This window comes from Papio anubis, chromosome X, assembly GCF_008728515.1.
Source record: "Papio anubis isolate 15944 chromosome X, Panubis1.0, whole genome shotgun sequence".
In the NCBI taxonomy this organism is placed as follows: Eukaryota; Metazoa; Chordata; class Mammalia; order Primates; family Cercopithecidae; genus Papio; species Papio anubis.
The window spans coordinates 33,844,492-33,867,224 of NC_044996.1; the positions used below are offsets into that span (position 1 = coordinate 33,844,492).

General features: G+C 42.5%; 1 protein-coding gene across 2 annotated transcripts; it reads right to left on the reverse strand.

Moving 5' to 3' along the window:
- Positions 1-467: 467 nt before the first annotated feature.
- ATP1B4 (ATPase Na+/K+ transporting family member beta 4) lies at positions 468-21,652 on the reverse strand. Of its 2 annotated transcripts, none has more exons than XM_009198202.4 (8): positions 21,331-21,652; positions 16,789-17,053; positions 12,721-12,849; positions 12,352-12,456; positions 8,131-8,327; positions 7,267-7,323; positions 4,943-5,038; positions 468-4,245 (listed from the first exon to the last, which is right to left on the reverse strand). In XM_009198202.4, the coding sequence occupies exons 1-8, from the start codon at positions 21,391-21,393 to the stop codon at positions 4,084-4,086; spliced, it is 1,074 nt and encodes a 357-aa protein (XP_009196466.1). In that variant the 5' UTR covers positions 21,394-21,652; the 3' UTR covers positions 468-4,083. The 2 variants fall into 2 exon arrangements, with proteins under 2 accessions (XP_009196466.1, XP_003918268.1); XM_003918219.5 differs by having other exon boundaries at positions 16,801-17,053; positions 21,331-21,651.
- Positions 21,653-22,733: the final 1,081 nt, after the last annotated feature.

The following is a 22,733-nucleotide window of genomic DNA, read 5'->3' on the forward strand; positions in this document are numbered from 1 at the left end:
CCATTAGAGATTTGCTCTGGGAGACAGTTTGTGGCTAGATGTCCCTTAAAGCCATTTAGCCAGACTTTCATCAAACATTTTCAAAGTTTCTCTTTGAATTTTGATTCTGTCCCTCCCTCCCCCTGAAAGTTTCTCTTAGTGTTCCTCTCCTACACAAACAAACATAACAGTTTATACCAGGACTCAACCTTGATTTAAAAAAAAAAAAAAAAAAAAAAGGCTGCTCTCACAAAGCAGTCTAATGAGAAACCAGAGCACAGAGACTACAAAAGAAAAAATGCCCAGAAATGAAACAACTTTTAGTTTTATCCTCCTATGACTAAACCCCAAGAGTCAAAAAGAGAGGAGAGAGAAGAAAAACAATATTTAACTAACAGGTTGTCAATTGTCAAGTTTTCCACCCACATGGCTGCCCAATATTCCTCTGGGAAAATCAGTGATATGGTCTAGAAAGAGAAAATCGTACATTTCTTTTTTATTTCAATTTATTGTTGTTGACAACTCCTCAAGACAATATAAATGTTTTTTTACATGTTGATCCCCAGAAAATAGGTGCCTAAGAAAGGTTACTTTAGGACAATGATTTCAGGGGCGTAGAAGGTGAAAAATCATAACCAAAGTCCAGCATGGACAAAACCATGAAAACATTTGGAAATAATATTTCTCATTGACAAGCAAGTAAAACCAAGTGCATTGCAACAGATGGCATACAAATCAAATCCTGATGCAGCACAATATGGGGAACTATTTAAATTAATCTACTAGAAGTTTATTGAACAGTTAAAATATAACTTTAATGAATATATTATCATATCCAGTTCTGTATAGTAAAGCTATATTTTTCATGTCTTAGCTGACAACACAAACTATCTTAGTGCCCTTCAATATTGCTTTGCAATTGTGGACACAATGGATTCCATTGAAAGAGAAATATTGTTTGACAAATGATTCATAATTCCTTGTCTAATAGTCAATGCATTTAACAGGATCATGTATTATGTATAAAATATAGCACCAGTAGTTGAATTCCTGTGAAATGTTAACTATTTTAACTCAAAATTTACATATGTTTCAAAATGTTTGGGATATCATTCATTGATTTTTAAGAAGATGGTACTTTCTGGTAAGCAGCAGCTCAGAGTAGAAAGAGCACTGGACCTGGAGTCAGATGCAATGCAAGTTGTTTTTTCTAAACACTCTCTAATATCCTTTCCAGATCTAACGTTCTATTATCTTTTACTACTGAATCTTGAGAGTTTGATTGTTTGAGGTAATTTTCAAGTGGTTTAAAAGTTGTTGTCTTTTTCATTTTGTTCCTCTTATTTTTAAAGGTTAGTTTTGAAAATTGAATTTGTTAAGAAAATGGGTTGAGAGGAGGCAGTTTCATTGTATGTTTGTTTGTTTTTGTATTTCCCATTAACCTACTGTAGAAGATCCTATATCTTCTATTACTTATTAGTAGTGGTTGGCCTCCCTCTACTCTGTCAATAAGACTTTGAAGGTGTCTGGGAAGGAGATTCCAAAGAGGAACAGCAATTCTTTCCGCCACAATGCCAAGAGAAAAAACACTGTTAGGGACTAGATTGGTGTGGTATGTTTACATGACTGGCTTCAATTCCCAAGATTAAATAGCTTAAAATTTCTTAAGCAAGTTCCCTTAACCCAATGTTGCTTTCATTCTCATGTTTCCTTCTCCCCAACCCTACATGTGTTTACATCTCCACATCAATGTCTGACCAATAGAAAATCACATCTAAAATGTTCAAAATTGATCTCCCCAAACCTGCTTCTCTCTTGTATTCCCAGTCTTGATCAACAATGTCACCATCTTACCGGTTCTAGCCAAGCTCAAACCTTTGGAGTCATTCTCCAAACTCCTCCTTCCTTATTCCCCATTCCACAGTCTTGTCCTTCTCCAATCACCCTTCACATAGTGGTTGCCAAGTGCTCTTTCTAAAATACAAGCTGGGTGCAGTGGCTCACGTCTATAATCCCAACACTTTGGGAGACTGAGGCAGGCAGATCACTTGAGGTCAGGAGTTCGAGACCAGCCTGGCCAACATGGTGAAACCCTGTCTTCACCAAAAATACAAAAATTAGCTGGGCATGGTGGTGTGTGCCTATAATCCCAGCTACTTAGGAGGCTGAGGCTGGAGAATCACTTGAACCCGGGAGGTGGAGGTTGCAGTGAGCCGAGATCGCACCACTGCACTCCAGCCTGGGCGACAACAGCGAAACTCCATCTCAAAAATAAATAAATAAATAAATAAAGTAAAATAAAATAAAATCCAAATGTGATCACAGAGCCTCCCTGATTAAAATGCTTTAATTACTCATTTTCACCTATTGGATAAAACTCAAAGTCCTCTTTCTGTCCCTGAATACCTCTCTAGCTCGATCTCTTGCCACTCCCTGCCATTCCTCTGAACCCTTTTCATTCCAGTTACATAAACTGCTCACAGTTACCCAGACACACCATGGTCTCTTCATGACTGTGGCTTTGCATGCGAAATTTCCTCTGCTACTTTCTCAGCTCAAGGTATTTTCCCTCATGTTCCCATAGCTTTCCACATACTAGTTTTTTAACTCTCATTAAACTATATTTTATAACTTCTCCACTTGCTTGTCTTCACTACCAGACTGCCGGTTCCCTGTTTTGGGAGAAAGGAAACATCATAGAGGAGATTCAGACTTTGGATGCTCCTATGTGGCATTTGAACTTGCTTCGGACCCTGATACACTATACTATTCCCTGATGCTTGCTTTTTTTTTTCCTTCTTCTTGTGCCAGCCCTCCCCCTGGTGGAGGTGTTAAGAAGCGGTGGAGTGATCAGGTGACCAAAGATAAGACAAAGTGACCTGGCTGATCCACATCCTGGATACGCATCTGCCTCAGGTCATTTTTAAAGTAAATGCTAAACTTGCTAATGGGTCTCGGCTTTTGCCTGGCCTGGCAGGAACGTTCTGTCTTGTCATGTATTCATTGACAGACTCTGATTTCAATTTCCAGAGCTGTAGCAGAAGGTCAATGTAACCACCTCTGATGGTCTCAAAAAACACCATGCTATAGTCAAACAAATAGCCCAAGAAGAACTAGCTGGTGGGAATCTTCTTCCATGTTGTCTCCTCTGCCTGAAGCTGAGAAAAACCTGTTTGCAGGAATGTTTGCCTTTAGACGATTACACCAGAGAGCAAGGAATAAAACACCAATCATATCCATATGCTGTGTTCTCCCCAGTTGCAGTGAGCCCCACCTCTTTAAAAAGTCACAGGGACAGTCTTCATCTCTATCCCAGGACAATATCCTGTTAGGACTGCTTTTTTCCCAGTTGAAAATAACCTAGTCTTTGAATAAGCATTTAGTTGTCTGTGGGAGGCAGAAGCTTCCTAAGCACCTCTGGATATAGAGGTCTTTAGGTATAATGGTCTAGGTTGTCTAGGTTGGTCTGAGTGGTGATTCCCAGGGAAAGACCTTGCCAGGCAGGTTTTATTTTCTTCAGAGACAGGTTCTCACTCTGTCACCCAGGCTGGAGTGCAATGCAGCTCACTGCAGCCTTGACCTCTTGGGCTCAAGTGATCCTCCTGCCTTAATCTCCCGAATAGGTGGGACTGCAGATGCATGCCACCATACCCGGCTTAGGCAGATTTTTAAAAAATATGTTAGATTATTAGCCTGGTTGGGAGGAATCTGACCTCTAAAACCAACAGAATTTTAGAAAACATGATGAATTTATAATCATAATAGAAATTCTCCTTGATGGCTATTGCATGGCTATTGTAAATTTTACCAGATACTGTGTTTATGCTACAGGGAGACTACCAGCAGCAAGAACAGGTTTTAGTTTTAAGTGGAGGGAAAGGAAATTAATAAACTCTGTTTGTCATCAGGAGAGACTACCTTTAAAAAAATCAAACAGCTTCCACAATGTCATTTTATACACATGTCATAGGCAAGGAAAGATGATCTGCTGTCTTAGATGTCCATCTGGCTGTGTCCTAACTGAAGAAAAAGAATTCAAGTGCTACCAGAGATACCATGAGATAAAACAGAAACAGAACTGGTAAGAATGGTCCCCTGAAGTTCTTAGGTTTCTATGTTCAAGGTAAAGATTACCCTGCCCACAAAACGATCATTGATGACATCATTTATGATGCCTTTGCCCTTCAGTTGGCACTGCACAGGCACTGCTTGGTTCTTCACCACGTCTGTAAAGTGCATTGCCACCAAGGGGGATGTGTAGTTAACCTGTAGGTAGAAGAACAATAAATTCTAAGTGTGGGGAGGTGGTAGGAGGGAAGTGATCAGATAATCACTGCAGGATGATGCCCCTCACAAAGAGAACTGAGCAAATCCCATGATGCCAATTCTCAAATGGCCAAAGCAACTGACATACTCTCCTTGCGCTGGGAAAGTGTGGGAAAATCATACATTTCTCTGATAAGTCACTGTCAAATATCTGATTGTCCTCTGGGAAAAACCAATTCTGACTCAGCATGATATGATTTTTCTGGAGATCAGACCATGAATTAAACCAAAACTAGTGTCTATTGAGTCCCTTTGTTGGGGACTGACCCCAGCGCTTCAAATGGGAGAAACAGAAGCGTGATTATTAATGCAGGTTTAGGCACATTGGTAGTAATTTATCTTTCCTGACTCTGCCACTATCTAGCTGTAAGGTCTTGGGCAAGTCACTTTTTCTCTCTGAACCCCAATTTTCCCATTTGTAAACTTAAAAGGTTAAACTAGGCCATATATGAGATTCTTTCGGATATGGAAAGGAGTGTGGTTGTGATAAGAATTGGTAGAGGGAGCTCCTGGTTATGGCCAGCAGCTATTTACCCCTCTACTATCTCCTGCTCCCTAATTCTCATAGATCCCAGCCAGCCCCTCCTTTGTCACTGAGCCCTTTCTGACAGCAATGACTAAAGGGGATACAGCTTACGTGAGTCAGTTTGCCGTAGTAAGGGTAGTAGCGGAGGTCAAAAGAAGCCGACTCTGGGTAGTAACTGATGGATCGGATGTCATTTTCATCACCTCTCTGTAAGCAAAAGCAGGTATATGTGGGGTGCTGGGTCACAGAGTGGGTTAGAGTCTGAGCTAAAGGGAGTTGTACCTCAGGCGAAATCACTGTGTGACCCATAACCAACTGTTCCAGGAAGACCATGAAAGCAGAATGGGGCAGAGCTCAGCCGTGACCTGTCCCTAGAAGAGCATTTTTAGGGAGTGACTGTGCCTTGTCTTTTCAGTTCAAAGGATGTTGAATAGAAGGCCTGAACTGAGGAGGCCAAAGGTGCTCAGTATGGCTCTCTGTTGGCTTCTGGGGGACCCAGACAGAAGCAGTCCAAAGGGCTTGCAGTATCTGATGCTGCTCTGGAAAGAGGCCCGACAACTCCAGCCTTTCTCCAAAGAATCACACTGAGCCTGGGACACAGTCTTGGACTTTGGAGCTGAGGGAGATATATGTTAGAACATATTTAGTAAATCCCACTCCATGATTTGCACACTGCAGGCTCGGTTCTATTGGAAGTCAGATCAAGTGCATAGGTACCTGATACACAGGCACACAGCCTACAGTTGGCTCACCTAGACTCATGTCTCTGACCATATTCTCTGTAGTGCTTAATTACAGTAGGTGGGGTCAGAGGGGTAAGCAACAAGAGTTTGGGTATGCAAATGATTAAACAGGTCTACCCTTATCACATTATGTCAGGCAGGGGGTTGCCCTTTCTGCGATACATTCGGCTTGCCCTAAACAGCAGAGGTCTGGGGGCTAGTAAGGACAAATAGTGCATCACTACTAGTAAATTACTCACTAAGGTCATGTGATTACTTCTGTCAATATACTTTAATTGTTCTTGGTACAAACTAATCTCTCCTTAATTTATTCTAGTCATTACCTTATCCTGCTTGATTTCCACAAATGGGTGTGGGTTTGACCAGTATTGTTTATTATAGAATGTATAGAAATTCTTAATATATGTGTTTAAAAGGACATAAAATATGTAAGGAAGTAGCTAAAAATAATAATTAAAACATTAAAACAATTTTAGAAAGGACAGTTCTCAGCAAGGTTTGATGTAAGCTGAAAAACAAACAGCTTCCATTAGGGAACAATAAGTAGAACTCTGTCCAGTTAATACGCTAGCTTAAGACTAAGTTGGTCTTTATGATTTACTTGTAATACATTCTTCTAAAAAGCAACGAAATTTATTTTTCGTGAAGGTCTGGGGAATCAGTTCGCATAGTTTGTAGTCTCACCTCACACTGGAATATTTACACATATACATGACAACAGAATGTGCTTCCTACCTTGTTCATTTGGCAAGGACTGCCTGACCTTTCAGAGCTCATCTTCACTTTTCATAGCACTTGTAATACTTGATTGTCTTGATTTCAGAGACAGAGCCGTACTCTTACCTCAACACTTCTAACACCTAGCAGAGGATCTGATATATAATAAGTGATCAATAAATGCTTGCTGAATGTGGGATATTGGCTGAATAAATGCTGCCTTTTGCTGTTTTCTGATCTGCCACCATGAAGACTGAAGTTTTCAACTGTATTTCTCCTACTGAGAATGGGATTACCAGGTCTCACGTATTTGCAAGACAACTATCCAGGTCTGGGGGTGCAGCTGATGTCACAGAACAGGAGAAAGCTACTGCCTGTTTAAGAAGTAAACCCAAGATCTAAGGGCTTTTTCCTACAAGGGAGCTAATTGGTACAGATGAGATAGAAGTTAATGGTCCCTCGAAGGACAGTTAATTAGCATATTAATCGAGTTCTGTTTATACTTCCCTTATAGTCATTTGTGATTGCAACACCCAGTACCACTGGTCATTGCTGCAAAATGTGAAATTCAGTTTTAAAATCTGGAAACTAATGACTCTAATGAAAGCTGTTTGTTTAGTTCAAAGAAACAAGTAATTAGAGCTAAGCAAAAGTGTACACAGAATCTCAATTAATGACTTGGCACACTGTTGTTCCCCGCTGTGGCCCCTAGCTGAGGTCCATTCTTTGGTTTTCACAAGTATTAACCATGACACACTGACTGACACACACACACATACACTATACACACAAACACACATGAGTGGAATGCTTTCTGGAAAGAGGAAAACCTGAAGGAACTAAAGAGAGGTGTAGTTATGAAAAGATTAACCTTTTCCTTAGCCTACCATCCATGTGTAAGTCCTTGAAAGGGATGGACTACCTTTTTGCGTGAAACAGATGTGCTAACAATGCTTACTCAAAAGGCCTCTTTACCTGGACTTTGCAGGAAACCTTCACAGGATCTCCAAGCTCAGGACGAAAGCCTACAACCTATCAAAAGAAAACCAGTGGTTTTTTTTTTTAACAAAACATATTTGACAGTAAAAATTGGGGCTTTTCTAACCCTCCTCCCAATCATCCTTCCTCAGGCATATACTTCATCTATTTCGCCTTCTCAGAAATGTTACAAAAAGCAAAAAATGCAAAACATCTTTAGAGCTAAGCAGCTCAACTTACTCCGTGTTGTATTTATGCCTGATATTTACACACAAGGGGAAACTTCAGCAAGTCAACTCTAAAGATGTAAAGAACTTTCTAATTTCAAGAGGGGTGTGACTGATAAGGCTCTGCCACACCTAAGTCATGACAGGATGGAAGAAAAATGCATTTTTATGATGTAAGAACTGTCCCCCATGCCACCCTCATGTCAATCCCCTGTTTCAAACAGCTCAGTATCTGATTCTTTATTTAAAATACTTTTTAAAAACTTAAAGATGAGGTCTCACTATGTTGTCCAAGTTAAACTTGAACTCCTAAGCTCAAGCAATCCTCCTTCCTCAGCCTCCCAAGTAGCTTGGATTATAAACTCGAGCCACTGCACTTGACTAGGACCCCATTCTTGACAAAGGCCATCAAGCAGCAGGTTTGGGAGTGAAGGAGAAGAATGGCCACAGGAAGTGCTTGGGGGAGGGGAGAAGAAACTGATAGGCTTATCTGGTTATTTGTATTTCTGATGCTGTCAGTAAAAATGACCAAACCTGTGGTGTGTGAAGACAGAGCCCAAGACAAATGGAGTGGCCAGAGCCCTCCTATCTAGTTCATTCACTTATCACCACCAGATATCAAAAGCCAATATACCCGGTTCATCTTTAGAAGGATGCAGGGCTGTCCAGTAGAGTATCCAAAAGTTGGGTCCTCCAGACCAGAGCAGTTCTTTAGGAAGGAGCGTTTAAATTGGCAGGCCTTCTTGTCCTCATCCTCATTGCCATCTTGGATGAAGTACTGCCCCGGGGGACAGTCTACATTCATTTCCTCTTGAAGACTGTCATTATAACCTAAAGCATGTGTGAGTGGCAACGGGTTATGTTAGACAGGTGCTACAGGGGAAGGCCATGCGTTCAGTAGTCCTCCCTCCCAAATTTCCTTTCTCCAGCTTGTTTGTATGCCTCTGAAAGCCCACTCAGTCTCCCTGTGACCTGGCATCAGGTACCCAACAGCCTTCATCGGCAGCCATCCCTCTAGGAAGTCTTCCTGACTAGTCACTTCAGCCCAGTTTGATTGCCTGTTCCCTTGCTTTTCATTCCCATGGAACTTCTGGATATCCATCTCTGGGTCCTATGTTAGTCACTTTATAATTTTTCTCTATTTTCCACCATTTCTTTTCAGATACGATAAACTGTAAACTTGGAAGGCTGTCCCTTCTACTTCTGAGAGAGAAATAGGCACATAGTTGGTAGATTTTGGAAGAGGGAATGAAATATTCAGGGTATGGTGTATATATAAGGAAGCTAAGTTGCTGGGTTAAATTTCCTTAACTTCACTTAGGAAACAAGGTGAACCCATTGGGTGGTTACAAATTTGGGTGGTCTTTTGGGATTGCCCTTATGGCTACCTGCTCATGGTTCAGTAGCCCTCCCCCCCCCACCCCCTCAGCTGGCAATGGATCCAGAGGCCAGCCCAAGCAGCCACCTAGTTCTCTTGGGCTGGGGACCGACTCTGGTACTGTCTTTACTGGCAGGGCACTGCCCACCCAATGTACATGGATTTGATTGCAATAGAGAAATAGTCCTGGGGAGACTGATTTGGGTAATAATAAAACTCCAGTCTCCTGCACAGCAGGCTGAGCATGAATTACTCTTTCTCTATTGCAATACCCCTGTCTTGATAAATCAGCTCCGTCTAGGCAGTGGGCAAGGTGAACCCGCTGGTCAGTTACAATGTCTCCCTTTGAAGTCAGTGAGAGGCACCTGATTGTAAGAGAGTGAGAAGTATGAGTTGTGAGACAGAAGGAAAGTGGAAGAAGAGGAAGAGGAGGAGAAGGAGGTGGAGTAGGAAGGAGAGGCAGAGGAGGAGGCAGGGGAGGGAATAAGCCAGCTCTTCATCCTTTACAGAAGGAAGTTAGCACTGCAAAATAGAAGCATAAGTTAAAAGATAGAAACCAATGATAACCACGGGGTCTCTACGGGGATGGTGAGGGCATGAGATCTTGTCTACTGAGGCCTGAGACATTCAGGGTTAATGTCCTTTACATTGGATGGAATGTAACATGTGTCAAAGGATACATACATCAGGGAGCAAGCTTAAAGAGGCTATTTGTGAGGTAACTCTTTTTTTTTTTTTTTTTTTTTTTGAGACGGAGTCTCGCTCTGTCGCCCGGGGTGCAGTGGCCGGATCTCAGCTCACTGCAAGCTCCGCCTCCTGGGTTCACGCCATTCTCCTGCCTCAGCCTCCCGAGTAGCTGGGACTACAGGGGCCCACCACCTCGCCCGGCTAGTTTTTTGTATTTTTTTTTAGTAGAGACGGGGTTTCACCGTGTTAGCCAGGATGGTCTCAATCTCCTGACCTTGTGATTTGTCCGTCTTGGCCTCCCAAAGTGCTGGGATTACAGGCTTGAGCCACTGCGCCCGGCCATGAGGTAACTCTTTGGGCTGCCAAATTTCATACATAAAACTGGGCTTTAGAAATTACTGCATTATTTCCAATTTGATTCTAAATGATGCAGCCCAGTTAGTCCTGTTAGACTCAGTCCCTATGTATTAATGTTCAAAGTAGCTCAGTATTTCAGAGGAGATTTTGCACCTATGATCTACCAGAGGTAAAACTCAAAATGTACTGCTGAATTCTCATCTAATAATATCAAACCCACAGGTTGTGACTTGGGTTTGATATTATTAATTGGCAACTGGGAATTTTAAATCTATCCAATTATGGCTATGCCTTTATTTTTTCTTTGACAAAGCTACATTTAATTCAAGGCTTTGTTTTAATTTTTTAGAACAAGAACTATGCTCAGATAACTTTCTAAATAGAGGCTGCAGTCATGTGCTCATTGTTTCTCTTGAGGTAGTTCCATTAAAAATAATGTGACATGGACATGACCCTTATTGCAAAATCCCAGTCCTCATGGGAGTGAAAGTGATACTCTGGGATGTCTATTTCAGAGATGTGCTTCTTTTTAGCAGGACACATTATCTACTCTTAGAAACTGAAAAACTAGTGCTTTTCCTAACATTTCCTGCTTCCATCATCATCAGGTCAGAATTGGTATTTCTCTGTCTACTAGCTTCTTGGAGGGATTTTCTCAGCAGGGAATCCGGCAATATATTTGCAATCACTTGCAAGCATTCTGAAACAAAAGAAGATACTGTGCTGGCCATGATGCCTAAAACATTTCTGTGGCTAAAAATAGAACTACATGGACTCAGATCCCGTCTCCCCTCATTTCACAGGTAAGGAATCTGAAACTCAGACTTACCCAAAATAACACTGAGCCTTACTGATATAAAGCTGAGTTTCTAACTCTTGGTCATATGACAGCAGTGTAGAATTATGAAAAGCAGCATTTCTCAAACTTTAAATTTCCTGCAAATTACCTGTGAATTTTTTAAAAATGCAGATTTTGATTCAGTAGCTCTAGAATGTGGTCTGAGATTTTGCCTTTCTAACAAACTCCCAGGAGATGCCCATGTTTTTGGTCCCGTTATAACACTTACAGCAGCGAAGGGTGTCAAGAACATGAAATGTGGATTCAAACACTGGTTCTGCTGCCAGAGTCTTTGATCAAGTTACTCCCCCTTTCTGAGTCTCAGTTTCCTCATTTATAAAATGAGGACGATCAACTTTATTATGCAGAGTTAAAGTTAAATGACCAAATTTATGTATTTAAATAACACTTCCTAGCACATGACAAGAGATTGTTCTCCTAATTCAGTGCACATGTTGTAATAGTAGCTGCCCCTAGAATGGATCAACCCCACTTCAACCAGGCCAGGACAACCAAGCCAGAATGACTGGCGTTTTTTCCCCACAAAGATTAGGTGCAGAAATGCAAACCCCACTGGAGCTCCTCTTTGATAGCTGCATAAAGAACCTGTGTGCTCTGTTAACCTTAACCAAGCTGCTACCTCAGATATTACCTTGTGAAAAGGTCTCCCACAAAGCCATTCATTTGCCCCTGAAAATTTATCTGATGACACTATAGAGATAGGCACCTCGAAAATATTTGGGATCAGAATGTTGGAGTGACTGCCACCCAGAGATTCTTCCTCTAACTCCTTTCTGGAATGCTGTTAAATAAAGACACTTGGCTAGGCGCAGCGAATCATGCCTGTAATCCCAGCACTTTGGGAGGCCAAGGCAGGCGGATCATGAGGTCAGGAGATCGAGACCATCCTGGCTACCACGGTGAAACCCCGTCTCTGCTAAGAATAAAAAAAATCAGCAGGGCGTGATGGCACGCACATGTAGCCCCAGCTACTCAGGAGGCTGAGGCAGGATAATCGCTTGAACCTGGGAGGTGGAGGTTGCGGTGAGCAGAGATCGCACCACTGCACTCCAGCCTGGGTAACAGTGTGAGACTCCGTCTCAAATAAAATAAATAAAATAAAATAAAGACACTTGCCCTCTCCCTTCAAGTTAGCCCATCTCCAAGAAATGACTTCTTTTATCTTGAGAAAGTTTAGAAGACAGAAACCTTCCAGCTCTGGAGAACATTCTTCTTTTCCCACCACTATTTCCCCCCAGAATTATCTTCTATAAATGATCATTATTGAGCCATCTGGATATGTTCAGGACTTAACTGGGTGCTGTATCGTGTTCAAGAAAAGAAAAATGTTCTCTGCCTCAAAGAGCTTATCTTGCTGGAAAATTGACTTGTATGCTTTCAAGACAACATGCAGTCACACACTAGAGCAATTCTGATTGTAGCTACAGGTGCTAAGGGGGATGCAAAGTAAGGACAGACCATGACGAGTTGGGGTTAGTAAGACTGGGATTCCTGGGCCAGGTGAATTTTGAATTTTGGATTCCCACCCACCACCTTTCAAAAGAACTTTCCACTATTCAGAGGAACTTACTTACCCTGGAGAAAGCCATTTAGGCTAATCACATAATGCTGCCAAGTGTCGGGTTCAGAAACGTTGAAGTTGAAGTTAAGGCTATGGGCGAAGGGTCTGATCATAACGCCTGGCAATGAAAACAGGTCTTGGATATATTAACCCATTCTTGGGATAATTTTTTTTTGTATTGATTCCCATGAAACCATTTCCCCCCAAGCAATCAAAATAAAAAGAACCATAATTTGCCAAGTACCATTTTACTTTTCCTCCTAATAATTGAATCTCTAAGTCATTACCAGGAAGAGCCAAAGTTAATTGAGGCTGAACATGCTGTGCAAGCATATTTCTGTCCAGCAAGTTCTGACAACACAGGGCATCTGGGCACACTCACCAGGAGGCTTTACCCGCTCCGTGAAGGTTGGTATATAGGGACTGATGGTCAGAAATAGTGTGTACATGCAGAGGGTGATCACAGCAGCCAAGGAGGCATAGAAGAAGAAGTAAACGAGTAAGATCAGGCCTGCAGAGCAATCATAGATGAGAGTGGTCAGTGCTTGCCAACAAGCCCTTCCTCCCTGCTTGGACTCATGAACCAGAACCAACCCAACCAAAAAATGGCTCTTTAAAAAAATTCCCCAGATTCAGTATGTCCTTGCTTATTCAGATTTCACCAGTTTGGAGTCAGTGAGGATTGTGTCAGGGGTCTAATTGCAGTTTACCTTTACAACATCTCCGATGGAAGGGCTTGCTGAGCAAATGATGGCCATGAACAAGAATACAATGGAGTGGAGTTTAAAGTACTGCAGAGGGCAAATTGCTTGAGAGTCCTCTGGGCAACCGTTGATGTCCTAAGTACAAATCATTCTTTGCTATTCATTAAAGTGGATGCCCTGAAGAGTCCTAGCAGCTTGGTTCCAATAATTATAGGTATTTGCAAGTGATGAAAACAGCATTTCTTTCCACATAGTCTATAATTCAAACTTTTGATGAATTTCCACTGGACTTGCCTCCAGTCAAGGCAAAGTGAGGTTTTGCCCTGCTTATTTCAAATTTTATTCATCTTTATCAAAGATGAATAAAATGGCTCTGCTTTTCAAAAAGAACACTAACACAGGGTGGGGAAGGGAAAAGGAGGAAACGGTACCTAATCACTGACACTTGCCTGTGAACTTTGGCAAGTTATAGAACTTCCTTGCACCTCCAATTCCTTACAGGTAAGATGGGGATAAAAACAGCACTTACCTCAGATTCTTATCTATATCCCTAACAATATCTGAAATTCAGTCTTTCCTTACATCCTATCCTGACTGTACCACTTTCAAGCTGTTTAATCTTGGACATGCTGTTCACCTCTCTGGGCCTCAATTTCCTCGTCTGTACAATAATGGTACTTACTTCTTAGCATTGAATAATGCATATAAATAGCATAACACAGAGCCTGGCAAATACTAAATGCACCATAAGTGGCAGTCATCATCGGTTATTATTAACATTATTATTAGTGCTGTAGGACCAGAAGCATAGTTGTGTGAATTTTCCCTCTTTGGGCTGTATTAGGACTAGGTTTGTCCCAGGATTAGGCAACAATGAGTGAGGTGAATGAGCTTGAGATTGCTGCTGAGAAACTGTTTTCAAGCCCTCCTTGGGGCTCTCTCAGGCAACAACGTTTGGCTCTGTTCATAGCAATGACATGATGTTGGACCTACAGATTTGAACTGAATTATGAACCAAAAACTGGAACAAACCACTTAACTTTGCTGTACCCCAAACTGAATCCAAATATTAATTTTTAAATTGAACCATGAACCAAATAAAATTAACCAAAAAAGGTATTGTGGAACGGAGAAAAAACCCATAGTAATCTGACTGGAAATGGAACTGACCCTTTTTATTTTATTAAGATGAACTAAAGCAGAACTGGAACATGAACACATTGATTCAGTTGGAGTCCCTGGAGAATAAACGACAGCACCTGTGTGCCTGTGATACTTGGCTGCTGTCCACTGGCTATCTAATGGGATTTGCCCTGTGTTTCTGCCTCCATTCCTTTACCCCATGCCCATCCTGGGAATGGATCAACAGCTAGAGCCATCCATGGAGATCAAAAGACTCAGTTTCATGGATGAAGGGAAAGCAATGGAACACAGGTACATTCCTTTGGAGATATCTTCCTTTTTTCCCAGGATGTGTGACCAGGAAGTTGTAGATAGGAGAATGACACTAGCAATAAGTCCCCTTAGCCTCACCCAGGAGTTGGTGCCCTAGAGTTTATGATAGGTAATCACAGACTGAGATAGCTAGCTCAGCCACCCCCAGGCAAAACCAAGCACAGTCCCCATCTGAACCCATTGATCCCTCTGACACTTTCTGCCCTGGATGTCCAAGTATTACTTGGGTCTTTCCTCCAGGTACTCTAGGGTTCTTTCCTCAATGCCCCCACCCAGGCTTGGACAGACCACTGAGTAACCATGCTCCCAACTCTTCATTTCTCCCACTAAAACACCCTATCAGGTCCTGAGGCCCTACACATCAGGGCCTTGTTCGTTGTTAGAGTTCATGAAATGGGGCAGTGTTCTGGCAAAAGAATGAACTCTGGTGTTCATCCAACCAGGGTTTGAAATCCCAGCACTGCCACTTAGTAACTATGTGACTATAGGCAAGTTACTTACCCTCTCTAAGCCTCAGTTTCTGCATCTGTAAAATGGGGATAATAATATTACTACCTTGTATGATTCTTGTTGGTATCCAGTAAAATAACATAGAGTTTCCAAGAATAGGGATGTGCAGGTACCAAAGAAAAGGCCCAGATTATATTCATAGGCCTGGTAAATATATTGGGCAGGTTGATGTCCAAGTTGGGACAGCATTAGTAAGTGCACAAGTAGGCACCTTGTTCTCAGGAAAGAAGACAGCAAGGCATGTGCTCTATGGCTGAAGCATTAACAGTACCATTTGCCCTTTGCCCAGGGTAGCCCAACAGAAGAATTCCTGGGCTCTACTTAGACCTGCTACTCAGAGGTCTGGCTATGGCTTATCACGCAGTGTCGCTATTACCATATCTTCTCTGGGCACTTGAACCTTCCTCCCTCATCCCCACTTATTGGCCTATGTATTGTCTTTCACAGAAGCAATTTGGATCAGCTCATCTGGTGAAGTTCTAATGGCTGGCTGTTTAGGCTCCCCCTCCCAGAATCACACTTGCATTTCACAAGGCTTGTTTTTCCAGTCCTCTTTAGGCAAGGGAGAAACAGCTGTGCACCCTTGGAGCCCCAGTGAGTGTCCAGTATTTGTCTGCAGCTTCCAGAATGTCGGAATGTTCCTTAAATGGTACATTTGTTCCAGTTGAGAGTTTGTGGGATGGTCAGGGGTGGGGCTGGGAATTGGGGAAGGGCGAAGGGAGATGAGAGTCCCACACCTGCTATTCCTAATTCCAGGAAACAGAGCTGACTGTTTCACCTTGACTGAGCTGAATTAGCAACATTAACTATGAGGGAAAGAATTCTTAGCCAAGGGGCCTTTAGAAGACATGGCCATCAACTTCAGCAACCTAGACCCTTGGCACTAGGGGACTGTTATTTCATCCTTGGCATCCTCTATTTTTTTTCTTCTGTGGATTGACTGAGTTCCAAACCAGCAGCTGCTCTTTTTCTGGGCTGTGCAGAGACTGTGGCAAGTGTGAATTTTACCACTGGCTAAATCTCCTGAGGAGAAGGCTCAGCATTAATAGTTTAAGAGGTGGGTAAGACTGTAGGAGGGGAGTGATGGGGAAGTTGTGGAGTAAAAATGATGGCAGCATATGATGCAAAGAGGAAATGCTAAGGAATATAAATTCTGCCATTGATAAAACATGTCTATCATAGCAGAGGAAGACACCCACAAGCTGGGGCCAGGGACACGCCTCCTGGGTCTCCTCTGACATTACCAGGTGATAAGGCCTCATAAAAACACTTGGTCAGGTTAGCAGGCATTTGAGTCTCATATCTTACAAGAAGTCTTCTGCATAGTTCTTTCAACTTTACAGTTTTAACATCTAATTGGAGTCTCACTCTGATCCTGTGAGAGAAGCAAGTCAGGGATTGTTTTCCTCATTTGGCAGGTGAGGAAACTGAGACTCAGAGAGGGGAAATGATGAGTCCAAGGTCACATGGATAGAAAGTGACAGGACTGGGACTTTAAAAAGTCATGTGCTTTTTCAATTCATTCTCACTGTCTCTCTGCATTGCAACTGATGTTGAGCCCAGTGAGTTTCAGTTACACAGTCAAGTTTGTTCATCCATTTGGAGTTTGTTCTGATGGAATCTGTCCACAGTCTAGGCATTTCCCTAGGCATTGATGCCTTTACATGAAGTGCAAAGAGAAGTTCACAGACAAGCCCATCCAGCGTATGGTAAAGGAGCCCTGGACACCACACCAAAAGCAAAGGACACCAGACTTTGGCATTGGAACTATTGGGACTTACTCCAACTCTGACCTGTTCGGGCCAGAAACATCCTTCTCTCTGGATCCCACAGGTATTCGTTCATGATCTGCAATTTCTGCCACCAGGCATTGCCTGTTGGCTGACCCTGACCCTCTTCCTCCTCCTTTCCCTCCTCTTCCTCCTCTTCTTTCTCCTCCTCTTCTTCCTCCTCCTCTGACTTGGGCACCACTGTCACCCGTGCCTCTTCTTCTGCTTCCTCCTCTTCATCTGCTAAGTAGTTCTGGTTCACTTCATCCGGATCATCCTGGAGCAGTGACAAAACATAACACCCTTTTTGAAAAAAAAAGTACAATGATGCATCCCACCAGCCAAAAATAAATTGAAATGACTCAATATTTGGAGATGCTTCAAATTTCCACTTCCCCATAAACATACATGTTGTTACAAGAGGTGGATTTTCTTTCTCTCTGTTCTTTTGGAGGAAATATCCTTTCTATGACCCATTTTGACTCAGTATGCTTTCCATAGAGGTGCAAGTTTTATTCTCAGCTTCAGGCATTTGGGCTCTTCTCCAAGGACTGTTCATATCACTACTGTGTTCTGGGCCTTGACCTCCCACTTAACCTTGGCCTATCAGAGCAGAGGTGAGCTCACACAGGAAGAGGGTGGAATAGTCTTAGACATTGTGTCCGTGATGGCAAACTTTCAGTCCAAGTCAGCTTTATCCTAACACCCTGTACACATTCAGCTGCTCAACTTCACCATTTTAAGTTGTGTCTAAAAATAGCCCGGGATGGACATCAGGAGGAGAGGCCAACTACTGTACCCCTCCTCAAAACTTAGCCTTCCTTCCCAACAGAAACAATAGATGGGAAGTTATTAACTGCTTCTCTGATTATTGCCCTAGTTTGAATTTCTTCCTACCTTAAATTGGTTGGAAAGACCATCTGAGAGCTGGAACCCCAGGCTTCCTTAGTCCCCCCTCTATGCCTTAGGCAAAAAGCTGGGCACGTAATACATACTCAGCACATATTTGTTGATTGACTGATTGCAGCCATTACTTTAGATTTGAAACTGTAATCTTCTCTGAGTGATTCTAAGAAAATTAAACTGAAAAAGAGAGAGGGAGAGAGAGAAACCTTGACTTCACCAAAGTGGTGTTTCAAATACCTCCCAGCCACAGGCCGGAGAATTGTATCTTTGCTCTTTGGGGGTTTGCCAAGGCTTATTGCAGCAGCAGAAAATGAGGCTGCCCTCCCTTCTCTGCTGTCCAAGTCAGAAGAGTTGCGGGGCTGTGCACCTGTTGGGGTAGGATGTGTCAAACACTAGAGACCAGGGGCTCTGTGCTGCTCCCTCCCTGCCTGATTCCTCAAAGGCCATTTAGAGGGCATTCGGCTGAAAATGCTGCCTTTGCTGGGGGGAGGAGGGCTCAACAAATTGGATTGCTCAGAATTAGTAAAAGTGATACAGAATGACAAGGCTCAGCTCTCAGCATTCGGTCTGCACAGCACTATCTAGCTCTTGATTATAAGCCCTCTTGAATTGCTCTATAATTTGTTCCAATGTACAGCTCTATATAAAATATCACATCAGAACCGACAGGGACCTTCAAGATTTACTTATCCATCTGAGGCCCAGAGATGGCACAGGATCTAGCCAAAGCCATGCAGTAAATTCATGTTAGAGTTGACAGTCTTGGAACCTGTGTCTCTTGATATCCTGGACAATGATATTTCTCCTCTATCACATTAAGCACAAGTGCCTAGAGGTAGCTTAGCAGATTAATGAAACACAATGCTTTAGGTTCTGTGTTCCTAAAGGATTTTAGGGCTCACGCCTATAATCCCAACATTTTGGGAGGCCAAGAAAGAAGGATCATTTGAACTCAGGAGTTTAAGGACAGCCTAGGCAACATAGCAAGACCCTGTCTCTATAAAATTTAAAAAATTAACCAGACATGGTGGTGTGCACCTGTAGTCCTAGCTACTCAGGAGGCTGAGGCAGGAGGATTGCTTGAGCCTGGGAGGTCAAGGCTGCAGTGAGCTGTGATCATGCCACTGTACTCCAGCCTGGGTGACAGAGTGAAACATTGTCTCCAAAAAACACACAGAAAAAGATTTTAGGTGCTTATTATAATCAAGGATGGCTGACTGACAGGCTCACAGTGTAAGGCTTAGGAAAATAAACTTCATCCATCACTCAATGTTGAATGGATTAATGCATGTTCTTAATATCTTTCACTTGTGTGTGAACCTATGTACACATTTAAACTCCCAAACTACATTTTGAGCACCCAGAGGGAAAGTCCATATTTTCTGGCCTCTCGATGGCCCTCCACAGTGTAAAGCTGACCCAGTATGTCCTAACCAAATATCAGTGATACCTGCCTGACTTAAAATTCCTGATGCAGGACTCTGCAGGAATGCTTTCACAGAGATTGTCACCCTAACTGAGCTGTCATGTATATCACAGTGGGTAGCAATCACGGTCCCCAGAGAATCTACTGCACCCAAGAATCTCAGTGAATTTGAAGTATAACACTTCATTGAGGAGAAATATATATTCCCTTTACATTTCCTGAACAATTTTCTTTTCTTTCCTTGTTACGATGCCTGCCTTCAACCTTCCACAGAAGAGGCAGCTGGTCTAGGCCTCAGCCTGATCTTATTTGTAGATATGGGCTCTCATGATAATCCCATTACAGATGGCTTGTCATTAAAGCTTTACCCTCCTGAGAAGAATTAATCTTCTCACGGCTAATTTGCCCTTACAGCTCTCACACCCAAGAGGCTGTGAGAGGTTCCTGAGCTTTGCTTTAGGAACCTCAAATCTTTTCTCCTCTCCTCTGCTTCCAGGTAAAGGAGATGGTCACACTGTGCAAGAGAGACCTTCCCCAAAAGATCCTCATTAATTAAATGTAAAATGTATCTTTGTGAAACTAAATTTAATGAAATCCAATAGAAAATCCTTTGGTAATGAGAATGCTTATCCCTAAGATTCTGTTTTGTCACTTTCCTAAAGTGGCACTACCCTCATGTGATACTGTGTGTGAGTGTGCTGGGGTGTGGTAGTGGGTGTGCAATGGGGTCATCAGGTTTCCCTAAAAGAGAAGAGTCTGAAGAACAGAGGGTGGCTCCATTTTGAGCAATCTAAATATATAAACATATAAACAAATATATAAATGAACAGTATGACCCAAAGGATAAATTTTAAATTTGTGCCCTGCATTGAGCAGTAATACACCATAAACATTTGAATGGCTGGTTAATTTTAAAAGAGAAATTAGCACAGGATTGCATTAATTTCTTTTTAAATTTGATCAAGTATTATAAGGATCAAGATCCCCTGATGCATTTAAAATCCAAGCCTCTTGACAAATAACTGAAATTATACACAACATTTTAGCAAGATTGCGTAGAAAAGAAGGCAAGTAAGAAATAGTTTTATACCCCTGCAGATTGTAACTGTTCTGAGAGCTGGAAGAAACTTTGGGGGAAGTTAAATAATTCTTTGAATTGTGGCTAAAAAGCTAAGAGAAGCCCTCTGTAGGTTGATAGGAACTTAGAATAATGTATGTTTTCTTCTGCGGGCTGTTGACAGTTTTCACTTAACTCCCTGGTTACATAAGTGGCCATACCCAAAGAAAAATGGCTTAGACTTTGTTTCCTCCTGGGGCTCAGATCACAATCCTCTCTGGGGAACATTTCAAAATCCTCTCCCCAAAAAGTACTGCGTGTGGCATACATTAATGTCTTATAGCAAAATAAATGCAAAGAAACTTTTGGATCAAATAATTTGTGATACACCCTGGAGATAAACGGTGAGACCAAAACAATGTATATGTGTCTGTATGTTGGGCAGTGTGGCGTGGCAATCAGGATGGAAATGGGTAGCGGCAGATCGGGGGTTTGGAAGATGCATACTGCAAATACAATGGAAAGAGCACAAGATTAGAAGTGAGGATATTGCATTTTCACTTTGGCTCCTCCACTAACTTGCAAGTCACTCCTGTGCTCTGAGCCACAGTAGCCTCCTTTATATAATGAGGGGTTCTGGAGATATATTGTCTAGGATTCCTCCCAGCTCCTATTGGGGATTCTATGATTTTAGCTATAGTTTGGAATTTCTACTTTAGAAAGAGAGCAGCTGGACTCTAAGAAGCTACCACCCAAGGGTACTGAGACAGCTGGGTAGGCAGTGCCTTTCATTTCCTCTTCCTCTTTCCTTCCCTCTTGGCTAAATTTCTTGCCATTAGAATTAAATTTTTATACTCCAAAAGGTCTGTGAAAATTCTATACTCCCAAGAAAAGATTTTATAAGCCCGTTATTCTCTGTTGTCTTCTCCTTCCCTTATCTTTGTTTCACAGGAAGAGGGGCTTCCTCCTTTTATCCAACAATTTAGGGTACTCGGGGGTGCTGGGAGTCACTGCTCCTTTTTGAAACCCTGGGTTTCCCTAAACTTCGCTGTTTATGCCCATCCCAAAGAGAGGCAGCAGTAAACCAAGGTCTGCACAGCCCCCAACCCACCCCATTAGAAAAAGCGGTGGGGGGCAGCAAAATATTCTGCTCTCCGGCACTCACGAGTCTGTAGCGATAACTGTAAGGAAAGGATGGAGCCCTTCTGGATCGGAGTTGCCTTCTCATGACTGTTCAGTGGGCAAAGACGCAGCAGAGGCAGGCAATCAGGTGAGAGTTCTGGAGCTTCTGCTGGTACAGGAGACACTGGTTGCTGGGGACACTTGGCGCCTGGTAAAAGTGAACCCTCCTGGCATGAGCCCTTCCCCAAAATAATCTAACATGTCCCTCTCTCATTGGTTGGCCCCTTCCCTGAATCAAGGGAAAGCCCTTATGGAAAAGCAAGCTCATCATTACAAGGAGGGGGAGATATTCTGGGTCACGAGGATGAGCAACTCACCCCCCGCCCCGCCCCCCTTTATGTGTCTTTCCACCCCTTGTCTTTCTCCAGTGCTTGAGATATGATGGGCCCAATGGAAATCTTAAGTCATGTTCTTCTCAATTGAGAGTTGGATATCAGTGCATGCAGGGGGTGGGTGTGGGTGGGAGTTGGGGGTGAGGGGAGACGGCCAAGAATAACTTGCCTTTTTCATAAGGCTGATCTCATGCAAAAGGATCTAGGATGTCAGGAAAGATTCCCTTTGCTCTCTCCCCCTACCCCCGCACACACTCTAAGCCACCTACAATATTTCTTATTTGTGTCAATCCATGAGCTTCTTAAAATGTGGATTATTCTTTCTGATTTTAGAAGCCAGGCTCCTACTTCATTCTTCACTGCCCCAAAGAGGGTCTTAGACATAAGGAAGCCTTTTTCTAGCCCACATGTCAGAGTGGCCCCATCAGTCACTGCCCCTCATACACACACCCCTCCAAATCCTGGCCAAATTTCTGTAGTGGTTGAGATCTATATTTATCCCTTAGCATCAGGGCAGGGAACAAGCCAGAACTTTGCAGTGTCAGTTTCCCAGACATATATAACTCCTGAAACCAACATGGGATCCAAAGAAAGGAAAAATTAGAAGAAACAGTTAAGAATATTGTATAGCATTTTTGGTCTGTTTGGAGTCCACCCCACTGGAGCCTGGGTGGTTAAAAGGCCTGGATGGAGTTTGCGATCCTTCCTTCACAAATCAAGCCCCATTATACTCAAGTGGCTGAGAATGTTGCAGATACTGACATTCTGGGCACATTCATTACTGAGAAAAACAGCACAATAGCTTAGATAGATTTAGTCATAACTCCAATTCAAGGCTATTCTGATGAAAATGGTTTCAATTGCAGTTAATTTTAAGTAAGAATTCCTTTCACTGTAATGTTACTAATCAGAACTCTTCCTTAACAGTGTCTCTTCCCATATCCTTCTCTGAAGAGAAAAAGGCCACTTACAAAAAAGAGAAACTTATTCTTCTTTTTGAATTTTATTAAAAGCAAAATATATTCTAGGGGATAATCTGGTCTCTGGTCTCAGT

Coding starts and splice junctions, on each gene's coding strand:
- ATP1B4 (XM_009198202.4), bottom strand. CDS start 21,393: ATGAGAAGGCAACTCCGATCCAGAAGGGCTCCATCCTTTCCTTACAGT. Junction 12,457..12,720: donor GGAGCGGGTAAAGCCTCCTG/GTGAGTGTGCCC, acceptor TTTCATTGCCAG/GCGTTATGATCAGACCCTTC. Junction 4,246..4,942: donor ACTACGGCAAACTGACTCAC/GTAAGCTGTATC, acceptor TTCTACCTACAG/GTTAACTACACATCCCCCTT.